General features: G+C 33.8%; 1 protein-coding gene across 4 annotated transcripts in view; it reads left to right on the forward strand.

Moving 5' to 3' along the window:
- The first annotated feature begins 4,332 nt into the window (after positions 1-4,332).
- The window catches only part of PTBP2 (polypyrimidine tract binding protein 2), a 44,134-nt gene continuing 26,201 nt past the window's right edge, over positions 4,333-22,265 (forward strand). For 3 of the 4 annotated variants that reach the window (XM_081818838.1, XM_081818839.1, XM_081818840.1), the window contains exons 1-5: positions 4,333-4,528; positions 5,434-5,577; positions 11,032-11,196; positions 11,288-11,398; positions 17,204-17,399. In XM_081818838.1, the coding sequence (XP_081674964.1) occupies positions 4,397-4,528; positions 5,434-5,577; positions 11,032-11,196; positions 11,288-11,398; positions 17,204-17,399 (748 nt within the window). In that variant the 5' untranslated portion in view covers positions 4,333-4,396. The remainder of the gene's footprint in view (positions 4,529-5,433; positions 5,578-11,031; positions 11,197-11,287; positions 11,399-17,203; positions 17,400-22,265) is intronic. The other variant, XM_081818841.1, reaches the window with a different exon arrangement.

Below are 22,265 nucleotides of genomic sequence, written 5' to 3' on the forward strand. Positions count from 1 at the left end.
TGTCCCTCAGCGGAGCCGACTTCTGAAAGTTCCGATTTTGTGCTCTGCGGCTCTATATCACTTGCTGTTATCCGGGTGATGGAGGCCCCCCCCGTCCCCCCCCCCCGCTCGCGATCTGTTTTCCCGTATATCGCCTCAGATTCACTTCTCTTCCATGTCCTACCTTCCAGAAAGTGGTCGCTTTTCCGTTCAGAGAGTTGCTGCTATTCTTCTCTTCGATCTCCTGTTGAGTTCGTAGGTATTCAGAATGGTTTGATCCCTATCAAATTCCTGGGACCAGACAAAATTTCGGAAATGCTGAGTTTTAAGATTTTTTTTTTCCCTTAATGATGAGAGTCTGTTTATGTTCTCACAGTGTCCAATTTGAATATTGTTGCATATAAGAGCAAATAGGGAAAAAAAGAGAACTTTAAGAACTATTGATTTTACTTGCCTGGACAGATATGCCATTGTCATCCAGGTGTCTGAAAAGGTACTTTTACAGACCATGTTATAAAGAAACTTTTATGGTTATCAGATACAGAACAGGATTTCATTCTTAATTCCAGCTTTATCCAGAATGTTTCCACAAATTCACTTTATTGTAGAATTTGGTTTCTAAAAGCCTATTATGTCATTGGTCTTTCCCTTATCTGTCCAGACTTACTTTCTAAACATATACCTGGTTTTTGTGACATAGAAAAAATAATTTTAGAAGTGCGAAAAGTTAATGTCATTAGAACCTTAGTCTCAGGTAAGTATTTACTAAGTCAGTGCATTAAGATTAATTTGTAATGCGTTAGTTCCTTCAGAAATAAAAGTGAAACATTTCAGAAAAAACCAGCTAGCTCCAGCTAGTATTGTGATTGGATTTTATTGAAAAGAGGTTGTAACTGTTTGTCAGTGGGAAGGAGCCTTGACAATTGTAAAATTTTTGAGTCATTTCTTTATAGCTATGTATATGGAATATTACTTTAAGTTAGGTATATATATTTCTGCCAGTGCTGCTAATTGTTATTCCATAATAGCAGGATTTATTATTGCTGAAAGTGTGACATTTTGCTTTATGTGAAAGCACTGAAATCATTCCATAGATTCTGATATATGTTACTCAGAACTCTTTGGGGATATTCATTTCAACTTTAACGTGAAGACATTTTTATATAATGTCATTTTGTTTTGTTATAATGCTTTGAGAGTATTCCAGCACATGAGACTTCTAGTTTAGTCTAGGCTTCTATTTTTTCTAGCTCATGCGTAAGGTACTTTTGGCAAGTAGGCTGTGCAGCTTCTTAAAAATACAGTGACAGCCAGTTTTTACAATAAACCTAAGATTTTTTGTGTGGTGGCTGTTGATCTTGACTAAACAGTTAGCAGAATAACAGAAGTATCTTTCTGTATATGCCTGCATTTCTGGTTAACCCTTTTTTGGAATTTCTGTTTTCCCAGATAGGAAAGTAAAAGTGTACAGACATTCATTTTTCATAACTCAGATTCTTTTTATTTTTTATTTTTCTAAAGCCAACAGCTTCTATAACATTATGCTTTGCCCTGAAGTCTAACTTAAAACTGCTTGGAATTGAAACTGCTTTTCTTCTCAGTTTCACATTTGATAAAGGATGCTACCAGTGCTTTTTATAAATGCTTGAGTGTGAAAGACTTAAGAGATTGAACATGTACTTATATTTTGTTAGTTTCTGCTGTATAAACAAGTAGAAGTATAAAGTTTTGAAATGTACTTCAGGTTGATACACAGTTGGAAGTATAGAATTAGAATATTGGTGAATGAGTGGGACTAAAATAATAGATTTACAAATTAAATAAGGTGGTTTTTGAGACCCAAGTGCTGGAGTGTTCACATGAGCAAGTAAAGATAGGACTTTGGGGCCAAAACAGCTTGAGGAACTCCAACTATTATTGGGAATGAGTACATAAGCAGAGGGTTCGAAGCAGCTTTAAATGAATCAGGGAAGTAAAAAAACTAGTTATGAATTGTTAAGGGTGTTGTGAGAACAGAGAGATTTGGTAAGGATGAGAGGGCTCACAGTATTTTGACCATGAATGGATTTAACAAATTAACAAATTAATGAGACTGTTTATGTGAAAACTGCAGGTAATGACCAGTAAAGAGCAAATGTCAGTCAAGGAAAAAAGAGACTGATCAAAGGTGAAGATGTTCACTATAGAATTGAGGTAGAAAACCACTTTTGAGTTTGGAAGAGAAGTTTTCAAATAGAAATAGTTTTTACATTTTTTTTTTTTTTTTTACATATTATTTGTTTTGAATTTGAGAAGAACATCTTAAGCAAAAGGCTTTAAGAAGGCTGAATAACATATGGAAAATGATGTGATTAAAGATTTCTGCAATTTATATACAACCTATATGCATAAATAAAAGCATTACTACATTGTTGTTGCCTTAGTTCTTCGAAATCATTTTAATTATTACTGGTTTTACATTCACAAATCAAAAGTTTGTGGGTTTACCTGGGGAATGGAAGGGAACAGATCATGGAAAGAAGTCCAAATTATTGTACTTTGTCTTCTGAAGAATCACAGATGTATAACCCAGAGAGACCCAGTCTTCCTTACTTCTCTGTTAGGCTAATAAATGGCCTATGTGTTTCATAAGCTAAGGGCTAAACATTTTCTTGTGTCCTTTTTCTTTTCCAGGGATGGAGTGTTTTTATATATGAAAGTATGCTTAGTCATATGACTAAAAAGTCCTAATTTCCTTATTTCATGTTCTTATATTCTCATATAAAATGAAAACTTCCATAATATTTAGCACTGAAATATGAATATTTAGTAGCCACCTCTTCTAAAACTATTCACCAACTGAGGGAGTATCAGAGTATGAAGAGAATGTAAGTTTTGATGTTACATGGTCTTTGGGAGAAAAGTACAGATCTTTTGTTAGCAGTTGTATATAATGTGATATTTGTTTTTGAGATCCTCCTATAGTGTAGTGTACTATTTAGTTACCTCTCCCAATAGACTGTAAGAGAGCATTGGGGATCTTATTGATTATCTTGTTCACTGCTGTACCCCCAGAGCCTCAAATAGTGCCAGACACGTTCTTGATACTCAGCAACTTTTCGATTACTATTATTTATTTTTAGGGAGAGCTGCACACTCAAGTGGTTGGGAAGGGCAGAGATAGAGGGAGAGAGAGGATCTTAAGCAGGCTCCATGCCCATTGCAGAGCCTGACACGGGGCAGGATCTCACGATCCTGAGATCATGACCTGAGCCAAAATCAAGAGTCGGATGCTTAACTGACTGAGCCACCCAGGTGCTCCAATACTTAGTAACTCTTAAAGAATCAATGTGTGAATGAATTTTAAAGACACTTAGAGATCAAATTGATCTTAGGATTTTATAGATATTGTTGAATATATACACACATACAACACACACACATATAATGTTTATGGATAGTGTTGATTTGGAGAGTACTATGAAGTACCTAAAGCTACATACAAGTGGAGTATACATGTATATTTCTCAGCTTATTAAGTATCCTTCGTTTTAGTTAGTTTCAGAAATATCCTTTAGTCCTTAGACCATTTGGAACCACTGATACGGAATAGTGGATAGATTGCAAGTTCTTCAAACAATTTTACATAAACATAACCTATTTTATTGTGCCTTTAGTAGGACTTTCATTTTTGGTGAGGCTTTGGAATCAAGGCAGGTAACTAATTTATTGATTGAAGTATATCAGTTTAAAGGTCAGAGTAATAGAATAAGTTAATCAAGTCCCTGAGTGTTTTATAGTATATAGATGTTGATAGTGACAAAATAGGTAGATTAAGTGGTGGTATGAATAAGTTAGGAGAGGCTCATTGTAAGTAAGCCATAATGTGGATTGTCTGCATAATTATTTTTACAGAATTGCCTTCTTTGCTCCCACTTTTGAGTATGATATTTTCCAAATTGAACCATTTATAATTTCCCAGGTAAAATTAAAATCTCCTTAATTTTTGCCAAGTCAAAAGTTTCACTTTCTTTTTGTATTTCTGTTAGTCTGTAATAAAATTATTAAATTGTAAGATAATTGTGTTCTTTAGCACTGGACAATTTCTTTATGAAATTGTATTTTAATGTGTTTTTGCTTATCATTTATTACTCTTTACATATACTATTCAGAAACATTTATCTAATAGTTATCTTAATTGATAATGTAATTTTATTTAATAGTAATTGGTGAACATGATTTTCTCTATTCCTTTGGAAGCCCAGCTTTCGAATTTTTAGGAGTTATTCAGGTGTACTCAGCTATGTTTTTAAGTTCTTTTTTAAATTTTGTTTTGTGTGTTTTTTTTTTTTACACAAATCAGGAAAAATAATAAAGACTTTTTTAATGTCTTTCAGCCAATGGTAATGATAGCAAAAAATTTAAAGGAGAAGATAAAATGGATGGTGCTCCTTCTCGTGTACTTCATATTCGAAAATTACCTGGTGAAGTGACAGAAACTGAAGTTATTGCTTTAGGCTTACCTTTTGGTAAGGTGACCAACATCCTTATGCTGAAAGGGAAAAATCAGGTATGCTTCTTTCAGGACCTATAAAATGTTAAGCCCCAAACTACCCAGTATGCATGAATTAGCTGACTTCTAATAAAAGGATAGACTATAGTAGGTCCTAACTTTTTTAAAAGAACATAACAGAAGTCTTACTCTGACTTTTCCTGGTAATGCTGTTTGAGAAACTAATGCTAAGGAGCCAAAATGAATACGTCACTGTAGTTTTCAATTTTGCCTTTTGAATTCACTTTTGGATTGTTATAGATTGGATTGTTAGATTTTGGATTGTGGAAAATACAAATGAATACAAATGAAGGATTTCTTTTATTGTGGCTCTACTCTTTGTAATATCAGAAAACAGTGGGGGCACTATCAGCATCTTATCCTTTAAACTTATCCAATGGAAATATTTATTTGATAGCATTAGAAGAAAATAGTCACTAATCCTAGGTATTCTTCATTGAATAAATGTACCTGTGTCAGAAAGACCAAGGCATATTAAAGTAAAACTTTGTTCTAAAATTTCTAATGATACCATTTAGAAGAATTTAGTGACATTAATGAAATATAAATAAATATAATTAATATCACTAATAATCTGATATTTAACTTTTAATTTTTTTCTTTGTCTCTTTTGAGTTATACTGCTTTAAAAATGATTTTGAGATTTCTCATGTTCTCTAGTATCAGAATGGTAAAATTCTGATATTGAAAAATGTTTAGATTTTATTTTCTCTAGCTTTTGTTGGACTACATTTGTGGTGTATGGAAGGATAAGTAAGGATAACTTACTTGAGTGTCTAAATGTAACTGGAAAGGTTACTCTAGAGACTGATTTTTCTCATTAGCTGAATAGATTACACAGATATTGAAGTTTACCTGAATATAATTCATAGTATTCCAATTTTTGCTATTTAAATTTTCAGGCATTTTTGGAACTAGCAACAGAGGAAGCAGCTATTACTATGGTTAATTACTATTCTGCTGTGACACCTCATCTCCGTAACCAACCAATTTATATCCAGTACTCCAATCACAAAGAACTAAAAACAGATAATACGTTAAACCAAGTGAGTATGTGTAGGTACATAAACAAAATGGACATATTAATCTCAAACTTATTAACAGAAAGATGTAACTATGGGCATTTTCTTGTTTTTAAGATATTTCCTTGCGGTATGTCCCTAAATATTAAATATTATGTTAATTTACAAAAAGTATGTGCAGTCTGTTTTCATGTTTTAAATAGGTACTTGATGAATTAGTTAAATAATATTCTTTCAGAGCTTTAAGGTTCTGGTCAAAATGTTCATTTCCATGTTGCAAGTTCAGATTTTTGTGTAGAAACTTGTTTATGAGATTGGGCTCACTGTTCGCATAAACTGTAGAACTCTGCTGCTTAGACTTTTAAGGTATGATTTTAATGCCTTTAGTTATCTGACTTTTTATAGGCCTTAGGTTTCTCTTGGAAAGATTTTTATTGAAGATGTATTAATGGTTTTACTTGGGGAATGTAAGAATTGAGAATATATGAATATGTGGATTTATTTTTTAAAAATGTGATGTAGAAGATACTAATTATTTAAAAATATATTCTAAAAAATAATGTAAGAATGGGTTTATACCTAAATACATAGCAATGCAGGAATGGTCTATAAACTTTAGCTCTTTTAATATAGTTTTTAGCTAATTACATCTTTTCTGTTTCAGTAAAATCTAAACTATATCAGACTCTTTGTCTTACTGAAAATGTAACTAATAATTCTTCATAGATTTTAACCATCATAAAAAGTGACCTTTCAAGATCATTTTGATAGTTTATAAATAAGCATTTAAAACTTTGTTTGAAGGCTAAATATTCTGGGGTTTTTTGTTTTAATTTGGTAATAATTTTCATTAATTTTGAACCAGAAATTGTACTTCTAAAAATTTATCATTGGAAATATGCCAAAAGAAAATATTCTATATTCATTTTACTTAGAATTTAAAATGGTATATTTCAATTTTGTTTTATATATTAGTATTTTTAGTAAAGTAATTCATGAAGGCATTCTCATTTTAAAAGCTTCCAATGCAAGGAACATGAAAAGGATAAAGATAAGGCATCTTTATAATCTTAAATAGGGTTAGGAAATAAATGCACTTACTCTTACTATTATTCCAGATATAGGGAACAATCAATGCAAAGTTGCTTCTGTTGAAAAACACCTGGTTTTGCAGCCATATTTTTAGTTTTCAGAAACCCTTTAATCTTTTCTGGTCATCTTTTTTTGTTAAAATTGGTCGTGTTTTATGATTTCACAATTCTTTCAGTATACTAATTAATAGTACTTTATTTATTTTTAAAACCATACCTTTTTTTTTTTTAAAAGATTTTATTTATTTATTAGAGAGCGGGAGAAAGCATGGGGAGGGGAGGAGGAAGCAGGCTCCCGCTGAGCAGGGAGCCCAACAGGGGCTTGATCCCAGGACCCCCGAGATCATGACCTGAGCTGAAGGCAGACGCTTAACCCACTGAACCACCCAGGTGCCCCTAATTAACAGTATTTAAAAAAATACTTCACTATATGTAAATTATCTCATTTCCTTCAATGTTAGCTGTTATGTTTATCTTGTATCCATCTGTCTGTCCCTCCTCCCCCAGTAGTCTTTCATATTTCAGAATTAGGTTTTACTTGTTGGAATGGTATGCTTTCCTCTAGATTAAGTAATGAGTTTGGATACTAAGCTGGGATCCCCCAAATACCAAAAAGGTCTGGGCCAATAAAACTCCCTTTAGAATTCCTGTTTCTTTGAAGGGAGCATTTTGTTGTTTTTGTTTTTTAATGGTTAAGGGAGAGGAGATGATGGGGGAGGGGAGGAAGAGGAGTTTAACTGTTCATTAGGCAGACTTTCCGTTAACCCTTTTATATCCCCCCTCTGCCCTCTGTGACTCTCCCAGTTTCTCTGATTCACGTGGCTGTCAGTGCAAACCCTGTTTGCTATGTCTTCTGTGTCATTTGTTTCTGTTCATTTTCTGTATTCCAGAAATTTGATGAAAGTATTCTCAGCTAACAACATTCTCTCTATTCAGTATTTGCGTTTATTCCATTTTGTATTCATTTTTGGGCATTTTTAATTAATTTTTTAAAAAGATTTTATTTATATATTTGACACAGAGATAGCGAGAGCAGGAACACAAGCAGGGGGGAGCGGGAGTGGGAGAAGCAGGCCTCCTGCAGTGCAGGGAGCCCGATGCTGGGCTTGATCCCAGGACCCTGGGATCATGACCTGAGCTGAAGGCAGATGCTTAACGACTGAGCCACCCAGGCTCCCCTTTACCAAGTTTTTAATTTTAATTCCAGTATAGTTAACATATGGTGTTATACTAGTTTCAGGTGTACAGTATAGTGATTTGGCAATTTTATACATTACTCAGTGCTCATCATGAGAATGTACTTTCATCCCCATCACCTCATTTATAGACATTTTCATGGGCATTCATAATAGGAGAGGCAAATGAATATGAGTCAACCATGAATTCTTCCATGATCTTTCATGAAGTTACCAACTCTTTTCAGTTTACTCTTATAATATCTGCCTAGTTTTCATCATCTTTCTTGTTACTTGAACAGCTCATACACACACAATCACCTCTTGGCTATATTGTTATAATAGCTCTTACTGATCTATTTTTTACTTTCCCCTCTTGAATTCTTTCTCCCTAGTACCTCTCCCTCCTCTTCCCTTCCGTCCCCTTCCCATCATACAAATCTGACTTAAGTTACTCCCCTGCAGCAGATCCTTTTCATGTTCACAATAAAGGCCCTCAGAAGAGGTGGCTACTATTTGTTTTATTGGCTATATATTTGCCTATGCTTCTACCCAAAAGTAATTGTAAACCTGGCATGCTTTCTCTTATTTCCAATATTTTGGGGCCACTGTGTTTCTGTGATGTTAATTTTGCCTGGAATATTATGGCCTGCCTGCCCTTGTACCACTTTTCCAACCAACACTTCACATGGCCAGTTGCTACACATCTTCACGTCTCACCTTAGTTCCCTCCAGAGAGCTATCTTTTGATCCACAGAGTGGATTAGGTTTGCACTAAGAAACCTCAACACAAATTAAAATCACAGTGAGATACTATCATGTACCATCAGATTGATGAGATGAGTGATGCCAAGTGTTGGTAACAAGGTAGAGAAGCTAGAACTTTCATATATACGTATGGGAATGTAAATTCATAGAATCATGTTTAAAAACTTGAAATATGTATTGAAGCTGAGCATATACATATTCTTTGACTTAGTAAATCTACTCCTAGTTACATACCTGAGAAAAACACATTATATGTGCATCAAAAGATATGTATGAGAAAGCTCATGGAACACTAATGCATAATAGTCCAAAGCTGGAAATGATCCAGATGTTCAACAGCAGTAGAGTATATTGTGGTATATTCATTCGTTGGAATTTGTTAGAATACAAAAAAATGACCAAGCTGCTGGTACCTGCAAAACATGGATGCACATCATAAAAGTAACATTTATTGAAAGAAGACAAAACAAAAGAAAAAAACACAAAAAAATGCCAGACCAAAGTAGCATTTAGATGCAATTAGAGTTTTGATAATGTTCTATTTTGTGTCTAGTCATTTCATAGATCTGTCCAATTTGTAATGTTTTATTGAGCTTATACACTTCTGATTTGTGTCCATTTATATGTATATGTAATGGTTCTCTAAGTTTAATTAAAACCTAGATTGGCAAGCCAACTCTGTTTCATCAATTAAAAAAATGTAGAAAGTTACTGTTAATGATAATGGAGAACCTAATTATTAAGCTAAAAAGAGAAGATGGAGAAAAGTGAATAATATTGGGGAAGAAGGTATGGAGTAGACATATACCTATGTGCTTATATAGACTAGATACATACATGCTCATGTGTAGATGGTATCTCTGGAAGGGATACCCACAATAATATTGGTGAGGAATGGGTAGGGGAAAGCAGATAGAGTGATAGGGTTGCAGAGGAAACTTAACGGTACCATTTGGATAGTATATCGTGATCATGTGATTCCTTTAAAAAGACATTCCATTATTTGAAAGAGGAGATGTTAGTGTTTTCCTAATTTGTGATATTTCTTTGCTTGTAATAACATAAATATATCCAAGGACATGCTTTACTAATGAAGGAAGTAATATTGCAGTATACTGCTTAAAATACTTTGAGTCACTTTAGCCAATATATAAATTTGTAGGTCATATTATTTCATTAGCATTTAAATAATGAGGTTTAACCAGATGGGCATGTGGTCTCTTTGAATTCCAAACTCTGTGATCTCCTGGTTATGTGACATTTCAGTGAACTATTTCTTTTTTGTTTCCAGATTTATTGAGATATAATCGATACATTGTGTAATTTAAGGTATATAATGTGTTGATTTGATACACTTCTATATTGCAGAATGATTATCACCATAGCAAATGTGCTGCTAGAGGGAGCACTGTTTTTGTTTATTCTCATAAGTGTTGGCCTAATTCTTTTATGTTCTCCTTCCTTTTCATTTATCATGGTGTTCAGTTAATATTCCTATTCATCTGCCAATATAGCTTTTTCAAACTCTAAAGCAATGTAACAGTATTTGTCATTGTTACTTAATAGTTATTTGCCTTTATGTAGGTTTTTTGACTCCAGATAGGTAGAAAAATTATTTCCTTATCAATGAACCTATCACAGTAGTAATATTCTATTCTGTATTTTTTTTCACATTTTAAAATCTCAGAAATTAAAAAAAAAACTCAGAAATTGTGTCTCAGTAGTAGTGGATCTCTCCTGGTTTAATTAGCAGTATCTTAGAAGTTATGCTAGTAATGAAAAAGGACTTAATATGTATCCTGAGTATTCCTCCTTTAAGATTGTATTAGAAGTAATCTAGTAATCTTGCTGAGGTTTACCATGTGCCTTTTTTATGGAGTGAATAATGTTAGGTTGAAGTTTTATTGTTCTCTAAAAGTTTCTGTTTAAAACATTTTCTGATTATGTGAATCTGCCAAACTATATTTTGTTTTTTTTTTTTTTTTTTAAGATTTTATTTATTTGTCAGAGCACAAAAGAGGGGAGCGGAGGCAGGGTGGGAGAAGCAGACTCTCGCTGAGCAGGGAGCCTGATGTGGGACTCGATCCCAGGACCCTGGGATCATATGACCTGAGCTGAAGGCAGACGTTTAACCGACTGAGCCACCCAGGCATCCCTATATTTTGTTCTTTTGAAAATAAATTACTTTGCCTATCTTTGCTTGTTCAATATAGTTCCCAAACCCTAGATAATTGTTTTGAAGTAAATACTAGTAGAATACTTCAATTATAAACAGATAAAAACTGGCTCTTGGCAGGTGCTCAGAAAGCATTTATTGAGTCACTGTTAAATTTTGTTTAATCTGTATGTGTTCTAGAAAAGAAATGAGCTAATAGTGTAACGTGCAGCAGAGTAGAGTGAAAATACTGAGTGTGTTTCTAAAGTGTTTATCTTTCAATTTTCAGCGTGCTCAAGCAGTTCTTCAAGCTGTGACAGCTGTCCAGACAGCAAATACTCCTCTTAGTGGCACCACAGTTAGTGAGAGCGCAGTGACTCCAGCCCAGAGTCCAGTGCTTAGAATAATTATTGACAATATGTACTACCCTGTAACACTTGATGTTCTTCACCAAGTAAGTTTAACTTAATTTTCATGTTTACCCATAAACTGGAGAAATAATGATACAGCAGATAAATAATACTTTGATTTTAATGTTTTAACAGATATTTTCTAAGTTTGGTGCTGTATTGAAGATAATCACATTTACAAAAAATAACCAGTTTCAAGCTCTTCTCCAGTATGGTGATCCAGTAAATGCTCAACAAGCAAAACTAGTAAGTCTGGAGCTTTTTTTTTTTGAGATAGCGATATTTTTCAGTGGCAGATAGATATACATGCATATATGTAGCTAATGTTATTAATACTGACATAACTTGGCAGTACCATGTAGCATTATAGATGGCACAAATTGGTGTCATTTAGATACTATTAGGAAAGCTTAAATTTGTGGTAAAGAAGTATTTCAAGGATAGTTGTATGTGTAGTTATCTATAATACAGACTTCTGTCATTTTGCATTTTTTTTTGACTTAGGTCCAAAGTTTTAAGCTCTTGAGGATAGAGCATGCACACCAGTAAAGATCTTAAATGTTTTTCAGTGGGAGTTTCAGAGTAATTAATTTAGCTATCAAGACAGTTTGGCTAAAGTGTATCATCACACATGTGGCTCAGATGTTATTATAGGTTCTCAGTTTATTTAAGACTACAGTATATTTAATATTCTTTTTAAAGATTTGTTTTTAAAGACAGCTTTTGTGAATAGGTTCCTAGTCTACTTTTTATTTACATCCTTTATATTTTTTATTGTTATATATGGAGGGTAAGAAACTATTAAAAGAAGTAAAATATGTTCCCACATCATGGCTACCGTTGAAAACTGCATACTGTATCTTTGCTTCTAAATGCCTTAATCTTCTGTTCGTGTATTGTATTTAAATCCACTTTGCTCTAGCTTTTTAACTTCTTGTGTCATATTATCTCATTGTGATGATTATTCTGTTGTTAAACCATTAAATATTCATTATTAAACCATCACATCAACTGTCTTATCTTTCTTTACCTTCTGTCTTACCTCTTTTTCTCCCTTTTACTCTTACTTTCAAACTAATTATGGTGTAGTACTTCAGTGCTTCCTCTAGATTAAGATAGATTATATGGAACCTAGACCATTTTTGATTGTTTCATTGTGTTTCTATCCTCAGAATCTCATTTGGGGAGCAAAAATAGCTTCAGGTAGCACAAAGTCTGCACTGTTAATATTGGCATAATTGAAATGGTTTAGCAAGTGCTGTTATCTCATTTTTTCCTGATATTTTATGTTGTAAACAGAACAGGAATTTTTCCTGTGTTACAAGGGGAGGCTAATATTTAAAGAGGTAAAAAAATTACTGATCGTAATACACACTATATGTGAGGTAGACATATTTTCAGCCTGTTTTTCTCCAGTATGTTGTAACTCACTGGTTCTTAAGTTACATGACCTAATCTTATTATATTTTCCTTTTCAGGCATACATTAACACTTGGAATTCTTTTTTCCAAAAATAATTTCTCTTTACGTGCCCCAGCCCTCCAACTTTGGAGATACTTTGTATTTAAAGAGTAGCCAAAATCCATGTGGTATGAGGTTTGATCAGTAGCAGACAACCTAGAAGCCATGATCTTTATGGCATTTTTTTTTTTTTTTGTACCTTCACAACATATTTAAATATAGTGCGTGTTTTTCTTAATGTGGAATATTTTTTGTCATCCCTTCTGATGCAGAGGGATGAGTATTTGGTAAAAGACCAATGAAATGGAATTTGATTTGGAATTACACTGCATTTGGGCTATAATTCAATAGGGAAAGTAGTTTATATGTGTGTTTTATCTGAAGTAATCTATAGTAATCTAAAAGATTATGCTTTAATAATGTTATCAGGTATTTGAAGTTTTCATTTAGCCAATCTTCCGTGTACAGATAATAAGCATCAGGCATTTGTTAACGTCATATACACTCACTCAGGTCTTTTCTACAAAGATGTACAATTAATTGCAATTCTAAGAGAGTAGGTAATTATTTAATATTAATTACTAATTAACTATTCTGGTATCTGAACTCAACTTCATTTCACTATTATAATGAGAAGGAAAAAAGTTTATTTCCCAAACTTGCTTGCCCCATTATCTTGTAACCCTGACACCTTGTTAAAACATATAGTTTTGATGACTGTAGTAATCTTTCTTCATGCCTGTATCTGGACTGTTTAGTATACTTAGAGAATATCATATAATCTAGCAGTTGGTACCGGTTGAAATTCATCATCATCAACTACAACTAGACTAGGCCCTCTACTTGAAAAATCTTACCATATTTCTCTAGTCATCCTGCTGTCCCATTTTTCACAATGACTATATCAAAAAATTCTCATTCCACCAAGTCTCTCCTTACTCCCCCTTATGACCTTGCCTCCTGCTTCTCAGGAAAAATAGAAACTATCAGATGGAAACTCCAATCAGCTTTTCTTACAAAATCTACTTATACCACACCTATCTTTCTCTTGTAATAAAAGGCATAGGTATTTCTAAGACAGTAACACCAGATTCTATCCTCTTCTGCCCTCCAAGAGACTTTGCACTGTCATCCCCTCTTTCTCTTATATTTTTCTCTCTGTTGGCTACTTCTCACCAGTGTTTGAAACATCCTTAAATCTCTTTCATTGTATGTGAATTTACCCTGAACTCCACGTAACACTCCATCTGTTCACCTATTCTTTTCCCTTTTCATTTATAGCCAGTTAGTAAATAAGCTCTCTTTGTTTGCTGTTTATACTTACCTCCTTTTTATTTCTCTACCTACTGCAATTTGGTTCCAAACCCCCCTTTACCCAAATTGTTTTTCCCAAACAGTGTCACCAGCGATCGCTACAGTGCTAAATCTCAACAGCATTATTCAATCCTTATCATCCCTATCCTCTAGGTAACATTTGACAGTGTGAGCCATTCTCTTTCTTAAAATCATCTCTTCTCCTGGTCTCTAACACTTCTCGCTTAGATATATTCTGCCTCTCTATGTCTTATCATATCCCTCCCCTTTCTGCATGGGGGACTACCTGTTCCCACATCCCAAAAAGGTATTATACCTTTGTGACTCTGACATGCCCACATGACTCTCTAGCATCAGATCTTTTCTGAGAAATCCAGACCAGGAACTTAGTGGACCATCAGGCACCTTCAGACTTAGTGTGTTCAATTCAACTCCTGTAACTTACCCTCTCCTCCCCCCGCAAAAAAAAACCCTGCCTCACCTGTGGTGTTTACTGTGGTAGTAAAGCTCAGGGTACCAAATTTGACATCAGTAACAAGCCAGAAAACATGGCTTTTATTCCTTTTACTTTCAGCCTATCACCAAATCTTACTGATTCTCATCCTAAATTTCTGTCAAATCTATCCTTTTGTCTCCCAGCTCTCTCGCCGCCACCCTAGGCTAAGCCAGGTGTTACTCAAAGTGCTGGTCTCTGATGTTACCAGGAGCTTTTGCCAAAATACAAGTCAGTTTACTTCTAGCTATAATGTGTTTAGTGTGATATTGATACAGATTCTGACATAGACTCCTTATTTTCATGCAGATGAGTTTGGGCTGCTAGTCCATGAATCACAGCTTGAATAAAGCACTATCTAAGCCATCATCTCTTAAATCTTCAGTGGCCTTCTGACTCAGGTCACCACTTTGACTTCTTCCCCTACACCTGTTTTTCCACAGAGTACTAAGAGTGATCTCAACTTAAAGTCCTATAACTTCCATTCTCAGTGCCCTTCAGTGACTGACTTTTGTCCTTAGTATAAAGTTCTCAGTCCTTAACATGGCTTACAAAACTCTTAATCAGTCCTCAGCTTGTCTCGCCTTTTACTATATTGGACTTTTTAAAATAGCTTGCATATGCTGTATTTTCTTTGATTTCTCAGGCTTACAGCTTGATGTTGCATTTGCTTCTACTGCTTTCTCTTTGTCTTTTTATGTCCAACTCTTCCTGTTTTCTTTCAGGTTTGCAAGTCTCAGAGAGGTCTTCCATAAACTTCCAACTACATTACATCCCCTCCTTTTCTTAGTTCTCACTACCACACATCAAATTTATAATTATTTGTTAGATGTCTGTATTTTCAGTTTTACTGTAAGTCATGTAAGAGTGGGTACCTTGTGTTCTTTGTTTTCTGCTGAATTCCTAGAACATTAGCACAGTGTATGGCACATTGTACGCATTAGAACTTTCATCCCATGTCACAACTCTCCCAGCATCTGCTGTGTTACAGATCTCTTCCCATTTTGCAGTCATCCTTGTATATCTCAGTATATTATGGAATGAGTTAGTTCTAAACTTTGTAGTAGAGTTGCTACATTTTTATGCTTGTTTAAGCAGTGGAGATTATATAACGTTATAGGCAAAAAATATAAGTTTAGAAAGCGAATCTCAAGCCTACCTCTCCTCTTCTAGTGACAGTTGTTCCATATGAATGGGAGATGAAAAATGTGTCTTAAACACTGGGAATTCAGTTAGCTGGCAAGGTGTACCTTTAGGTTTTGCTGAGGAGAATTTATAGTGTTCTTCAAAGTATGGTCCAGAGCCCACCTAGGTTCTTGTCATGTAGATTGCTTGTTTAAAAAAAAAAAAGGGTCTCTTAGGTATCCTGAATTAAGAAATCATAATCTTTGGGGGTGGCAGCTCAGTGCTCTGTTTCTGTTTGTTTTTGAAAGCTCTGGGAACCACTGCTATGTAAACGCAGTTTGAGTGATAGAGCCAACAAAATTCTTTTTATATACTAGTTAAAATTTTTGGCAGTTATTTTCAGTTAATTGGAAAATTTTGCCCCCTAGCATTTTGCTTTATAAGAGAATAACAGCTCAGAAAAAGATTAACAGTGGAGGTATTAGTGAGGGTTGGAGGGAAAAATTCAACAATCTCTTGAATTTGTCCTAAGGTTTCATATATATTTCAGTCCAATTTCTAAAAAGGTCATGCAAAAAAGTGTTGGTCTATTATCAAAATAATACTAGATTTACATGCCTAATGGATCTTGGTCTATATAAACATCAGGCTTAATCTATTGATGTATTATCAGAAGAACTGTCTTTTCATTTTCACAGTGATTTATAGAGCTAAACATTTTTTATTTCTAAACCATTATTTTATACAGTAAATGTTTATTCTTCTAATGAAAAATTAACAATATATCCCTTGTTCTTTAGTTTGTTCTAGGCTTATATCCAGCTGGAGGAGAAATGGTGATTATGTAGGACCAGGAAAAAAAAAAAACCCATAATATTCATAACAGCAGCATATGTCTTTTATAATTCACATTGTACTTTCACATATGTGATCTTTTATTTAATCCTCAAGGTAACCTTGTGAGGATCCTGGCAGCCATTATCATCTCTGTTTCCAGATTAAGAAAGATCCTGAGATTCAGAGAGGTTAAGTAACTTTTTCAAGATGACCTAATTGAGTGTAGGCTTTCAACTCTAGAGCTTGCACTCTTCTATTCCCGAGCTTTCCTGGGATGACGTTGCATTTTATAATTCAACAGTCTATTTTGATTCAGGTTGAGCACCTCAAGTTAAGGAAATAATAGTATTTGCCCCAGTTCATGGGAATTGCTATTATGCATTACAGTGATACTTATTTGGCTTGAGGCACTTCATAAAATGACATCAAAGTACTACTGCCATCCAGCAAAAAATGTGTATGTATAATAAAATTAAAGTATTATGCAGACTATTATGGTATGACTTTGGCAGGACTGACTATATTTGTAATCCTTGTTTATTTTTTTAGATTGAATTATTTGCAGATTTTTTTTGAATTAAAAGCATTAGCATATGTGTTTAACTGGTTGTATTTTAGATTTAAGGAGCACTTTCTATTTAAAGAAGATAGTATTTGTGGAAATGAATACATGTACAGTTGGGATAACAAAGAATGATGTATGATATTTGATCCCTTTCCTGGTGTCTTTTATGTGCAGGTCTTCATTGTTGGGGTTTATTGTCAAAGTCCTGTTCTTTTCATTCCTTAAGACTGCTGATACACTTTATTCACTTTTACAGGCCCTAGATGGTCAGAATATTTATAATGCTTGCTGTACCCTAAGGATTGATTTTTCCAAACTTGTGAATTTGAATGTAAAATACAACAATGATAAAAGTAGGGATTATACTCGACCTGATCTTCCATCTGGGGATGGACAGCCTGCATTGGACCCAGCTATTGCTGCAGCATTTGCCAAGGAGACATCCCTCTTAGGTATGATTTTTATTGTCTATACCACTTTTCTCCCATTTTGCCAAATGGGAAGGTGCCTGTTAAACTCCAGTAAGTATAATGAATCCCCCATTTTGGAATTTAAGAAATTGTGTTAGGCTTTATTTTATTTTATTTTTTTGGATAAGAGGCATTTGAATGCTGTTGGTAGAAAAAAACCTGAAGTGTTAGGAAAATTCTTTCAGCTATATTCCTTTCACTGTCCTCATTTTCTCTCTCAAAATAAAAGAAGAAAAGCTCTAATGAAGAAATACTGTTGAGTTCTTAATTTCACGTTAAATTTGATGTCACACTGTCTAGGTCTAAGCCAGTTTTAGAGTCCTTGTGCATATTCTAATTGTTATAATTTAGCACTGCATAGAAACGGTGGAAAGTGAACAGGCAAAACATGTAATGGAAGTAGTCATATGGATTTTTTTCAACACATGTTATAGCCCCCTGTCTCTTAAAAAACAATTTAAACTAGGAAGAATTTTCTATAAGATTTATTTTGGTATTCACATTTTGTCTTAATCATTTATATTTCACCTCATTCTACAATGGATTTGACTCACCTCACACAGACAAGAAAAACAATGCAAAAATTTGCAACTATTAGTTGATGGAGTCAAGATAAAGAAAAAATAAGGGAAAGTGTTATTTTGCAAATGAAATGAGTGAAGTGATTTATAACTTAAGATGAAATTTTATAGTTTTATTTGCTGTGCTTGGGAAATTCTTGGTTTCTTATATATGTGTATTTTATCTTTAAGTGAAAGTTTCTGTCCATTTGGAACTGAAGATTGATGAGTTATAAACTAGCTCTTATAGTTCAGTTTATGTCTCAGTAAAAGTATATTATAATGAAGTAATTCTTGCAAGTAGATACAAATTTACTGTAGATATGTAACACTTGTGCTATTCATTATAAATATGTAGTAATATAAGTGATATATCCATGAACAGAGACACCTTATGCACAAGAGAAGCAATTGATACTTGAAATTAATCCTGGTAACTCCAGACAATATTGACCCTTTATTCTGATTTTCTAATACATCTAGCACAAACAAACCATAATTGTTTACCATAATTTTAACAGATTCTTTAGGTTAATAACATTCTTTTCTGACAGAATCTCTTACCACTGTGTGGGCTTAGTTTAAGCCTTTATTCCCTCAACTTGGCTTGTTGACTATTTCATAGTGTACCATTTTTAAAGGTCAAGTCAAGAATGGGACAATGAGTGATACATGATCTTTGCTTATAATTATCACTATAGATTCTTAAATTATTTACTGATATAAATTATTTTATTTTATTTTATTTTTTTAATTTTTTTAATTTATTTATTTGAGAGAGAGAGAGAAACAGCATGAGAGGGGATAGGGGTCAGAGGGAGAAGCAAGCTCCCCGCCGAGCCGGGAGCCCGATGTGGGACTCGATCCCAGGACTCCGGGATCGTGACCTGAGCCGAAGGCAGTCGCTTAACCAACTGAGCCACCCAGGCGCCCTAAATTATTTTATTTTATAGAGGAGAAAAACAGCGTTGATTGAATAACTCCCAGGTCCTAGGCATTCTACTAGGCACAGTAGATGTACTGGATTAGATACATTATTTAATCCTTAACACAAAGTAGATAAATTCAAGATTTTACATGCAGTTTCTGAGAAGTTTAAAAATTCACATCCAGGTCATTAAACAGCTTAGTGTAAAATATCAAGAAATTCTAGCCAGCATCAAGCACGGGACCATAACAGTCCCTTTCTTGGACTTGAAGGAGTTTGTGCGTTTTGCCCATTTGGGTATAGTTAGACATGTCTTCGTGTGTTTGGATTCTGGGTGGAGTCCTGGTTAGAAGTCACCTGGATTCTTCTAGGGAATTCATCTCTGTTTTCCTTGTAACCTCATGGCCCTGGTGAAATTTCTTTTAAGTAGTAATGAAATGTCTTTCTCATAAAAGATTATGAAGCCCTGGCATAATTGTATCCTACTCTATGACATTTATTATTCATTTTTCCGGTGTTCTGCATTTTTTGCATTAAAAGCATATGAATAAAGTGCACTGCTTAATAAATTTGTCTTCACCTTCTAGCTCTATTTTGAATATTTCAATATACCTTTATTTCTGCACTCTGATAAGAAAGATGAAGATAATGTAAATTCACCTGTTTTTACTAAATGACTTCATCATTTACCTGTTTTAATGGTTTTGCATCTTGTTATAACTGGGTTTTTATATTAAGTATCTCCAGATATTTTTTGAATGTTAGATGAGTTAAAAGTTTCAAAAATCAAATAATGGTATGGACTCTGGTAGTTTTGATAATTTACAAGAGGTAACCATTTTTTCTTTTCTATGTAAATATGTAATTTTATACAAAATTAAAATCACACTGTGCAGTTCTGTGTTATGTTTTATTGTAATTGTTATTTTGGTAAAAATTTTTAGAAAATTTTAATAGCTGTCTAGCATGCTAGTGGATTTGTAGTACTTTTGAAAGTACCTTTATTGGACATTTAATCTACTTCCATACTTTTTATTAACATATATATGGCATTGTGACAAACACCCTGTAGATAATTTTTTTGTCTTTCAGATTATTTCCTGAGACTAGATTCCTAAAGCTAGATTTATTGGGTCAAAGAAAATGTTAGAGACTCCTGATTCTTACTGCAAATTTCTTTCTAGAAAGATGATATTAATTTGAATGGTATATGAGGCTGGCTATTCCACTTTTTTGTCTACCAGCATTGAGTATTATATTTTGGATTTGTTAGGATATTAATTTGATAGGAATACGAATGTGTCAGACTATTATTTTAATTTTTACTATTTTATGAGCTAGCTTATAATTTTTAAATGCTTATTAGACATTTACAAGTCTCTGTATTAGTTGTCTAAGTTCTTTCTGTTGGGATGTACAATACATGTAAAATGTGTATTAAGGGTATTCATACTTCATAAGAGCTGAGTCTTCAACTTGATTCACAATATTTTAGACTAGCCAGTTTATAGAAAAATTATTTTTAAATAATTTATCTCAATCCAAAAGTATCCATCTATGGGACGTGAAGTTAACTTTTTTCCCCCCACACATTTGTGGATATTGTGATCTTTATAAGGAACCACTTGTGTTTTGCCTTTTAAAGTAGTTTTCAAACACCCTTTATAGTAGCATTCAGTATTACTTTAGTGAGGTCACTTCTTCTGGAATGGAAACTAAATCTTTCCTATGTTTATTTGCCTCTAGTGAAATTTAGTAAGTCAAGTGACTTCAACATACAACAAACTAGTATCAGTGGGATCCATTTCCTGCTGAGTCTTCCTCAAACAGTACTTATTCAAAATGAAATAATAGATCTCCCTTTATTTCAAAGATTCTGTAAGAACACAAATAACTAGGTAATCCTTCTTTTCTGCAAATATTTAGGGGGATTCACTTTACCTTGTATAATTTTTATATCTAAGAGCTTGACTGAATTTGGAATCAATATATTTTAATTGGTTTATTTTACACAATAATTTTTTAAGACTAGCTTTTATACCTGGCTTCTCTTCTTTTTCTTTTAGTAACTAGGGATTATAGTGTCTCAGAAAATTAATTTTTTCAAGAAGGAAAACTAGGGCTTTGTAATTAATTAGAACTCTGACATCTAAATACATAATCACAAACCTGGCAGACTATTAGTTACTCACATATTCTACTTCATAGAACAAAGTGATAAAAATCCTTGAGATTTATAAATTGAGACATCGTTACTATGATCATTTTATCATGTTCAAGAAGTGTAGTTAATTTATTAAGGGGTGGATCACTTTTAGAAAAATTGCTAGGAGTAATTTTTCATGATCTTGTCTACCTTTTAAGAATTAGGGAAGATAATTTGTACAAAGAATACTTACGTTGAGCTTTCTATGCATTTTGAGTTGAATAAAGTAGCAGCCAGCCATCTCATCATATGGCCTTAACAGAAAGGCAAAACAAATTTTTTATGAGAAATCTGTTGACCTTAAAATAATTGATAATGGAGAATAGCTATAACAAACCTTTGTTCATAAAGGTAGATCTGTAGTTCCAAAGAACAGTGTCTAAAGTTTTTCTGCACATTGAAATCACCAGGCCCTACCCTAGACTGAGAATCATGAATAGTGAGTCCTAGGAGTTTGTAGTTTTTTAAGATCTCAAGATGGTTTTACTGTGTAATTAGGGAATTGATAATTACTGCTATAGAGAAAAGTTTGTAATTTTTAGATGCTAAATTTTAGCTTTTTAGCAAAGTTAAGGGCATTCTCAAAGAACTTCTTTATAGCTATGAAACAGTATTTTATACTTTGTTTATTCATGCCAAATAAATATATCTTGGTATAATTGTTCTGGTAGAATATTGTTTAGCTGTTAAATTGAATTTTTTTTTCTGTGTTTGTAATATGTAAAATTAACAAGCTTTAAAATATTCTTTTAATTTTTTTTTTTAAGATTTTATTTATTTATTTGACAGAGAGAACAAGTAGGCAGAGAGGCAGGCAGAGGGAGAGGGAGAAGCAGGCTCCCCGCTGAGCAGGGAGCCTCATGCGGGGCTCGATCCCGGTACTCCGGGATCACGACCTGAGCCAAAGGCAGCCGCTTAACCGACTGAGCCACCCAGGTGCCCTCTTTTAAAGTTTTTTTTTTTTTTTTAAAGATTTTATTTATTTATTTGAGACAGAGAGAATGAGAGAGAGAGCACATGAGAGGGGTGAGGGTCAGAGGGAGAAGCAGGCTCCCTGCTGAGCAGGGAGCCTGATGCGGGACTTGATCCCGGGACTCCAGGATCATGACCTGAGCCGAAAGCAGTCGCTTAACCAACTGAGCCACCCAGGCGCC

The sequence above is a fragment of the Leptonychotes weddellii genome, chromosome 4 (assembly GCF_054177405.1).
Source record: "Leptonychotes weddellii isolate Sample4059 chromosome 4, ASM5417740v2, whole genome shotgun sequence".
Classification (NCBI taxonomy): domain Eukaryota; kingdom Metazoa; phylum Chordata; class Mammalia; order Carnivora; family Phocidae; genus Leptonychotes; species Leptonychotes weddellii.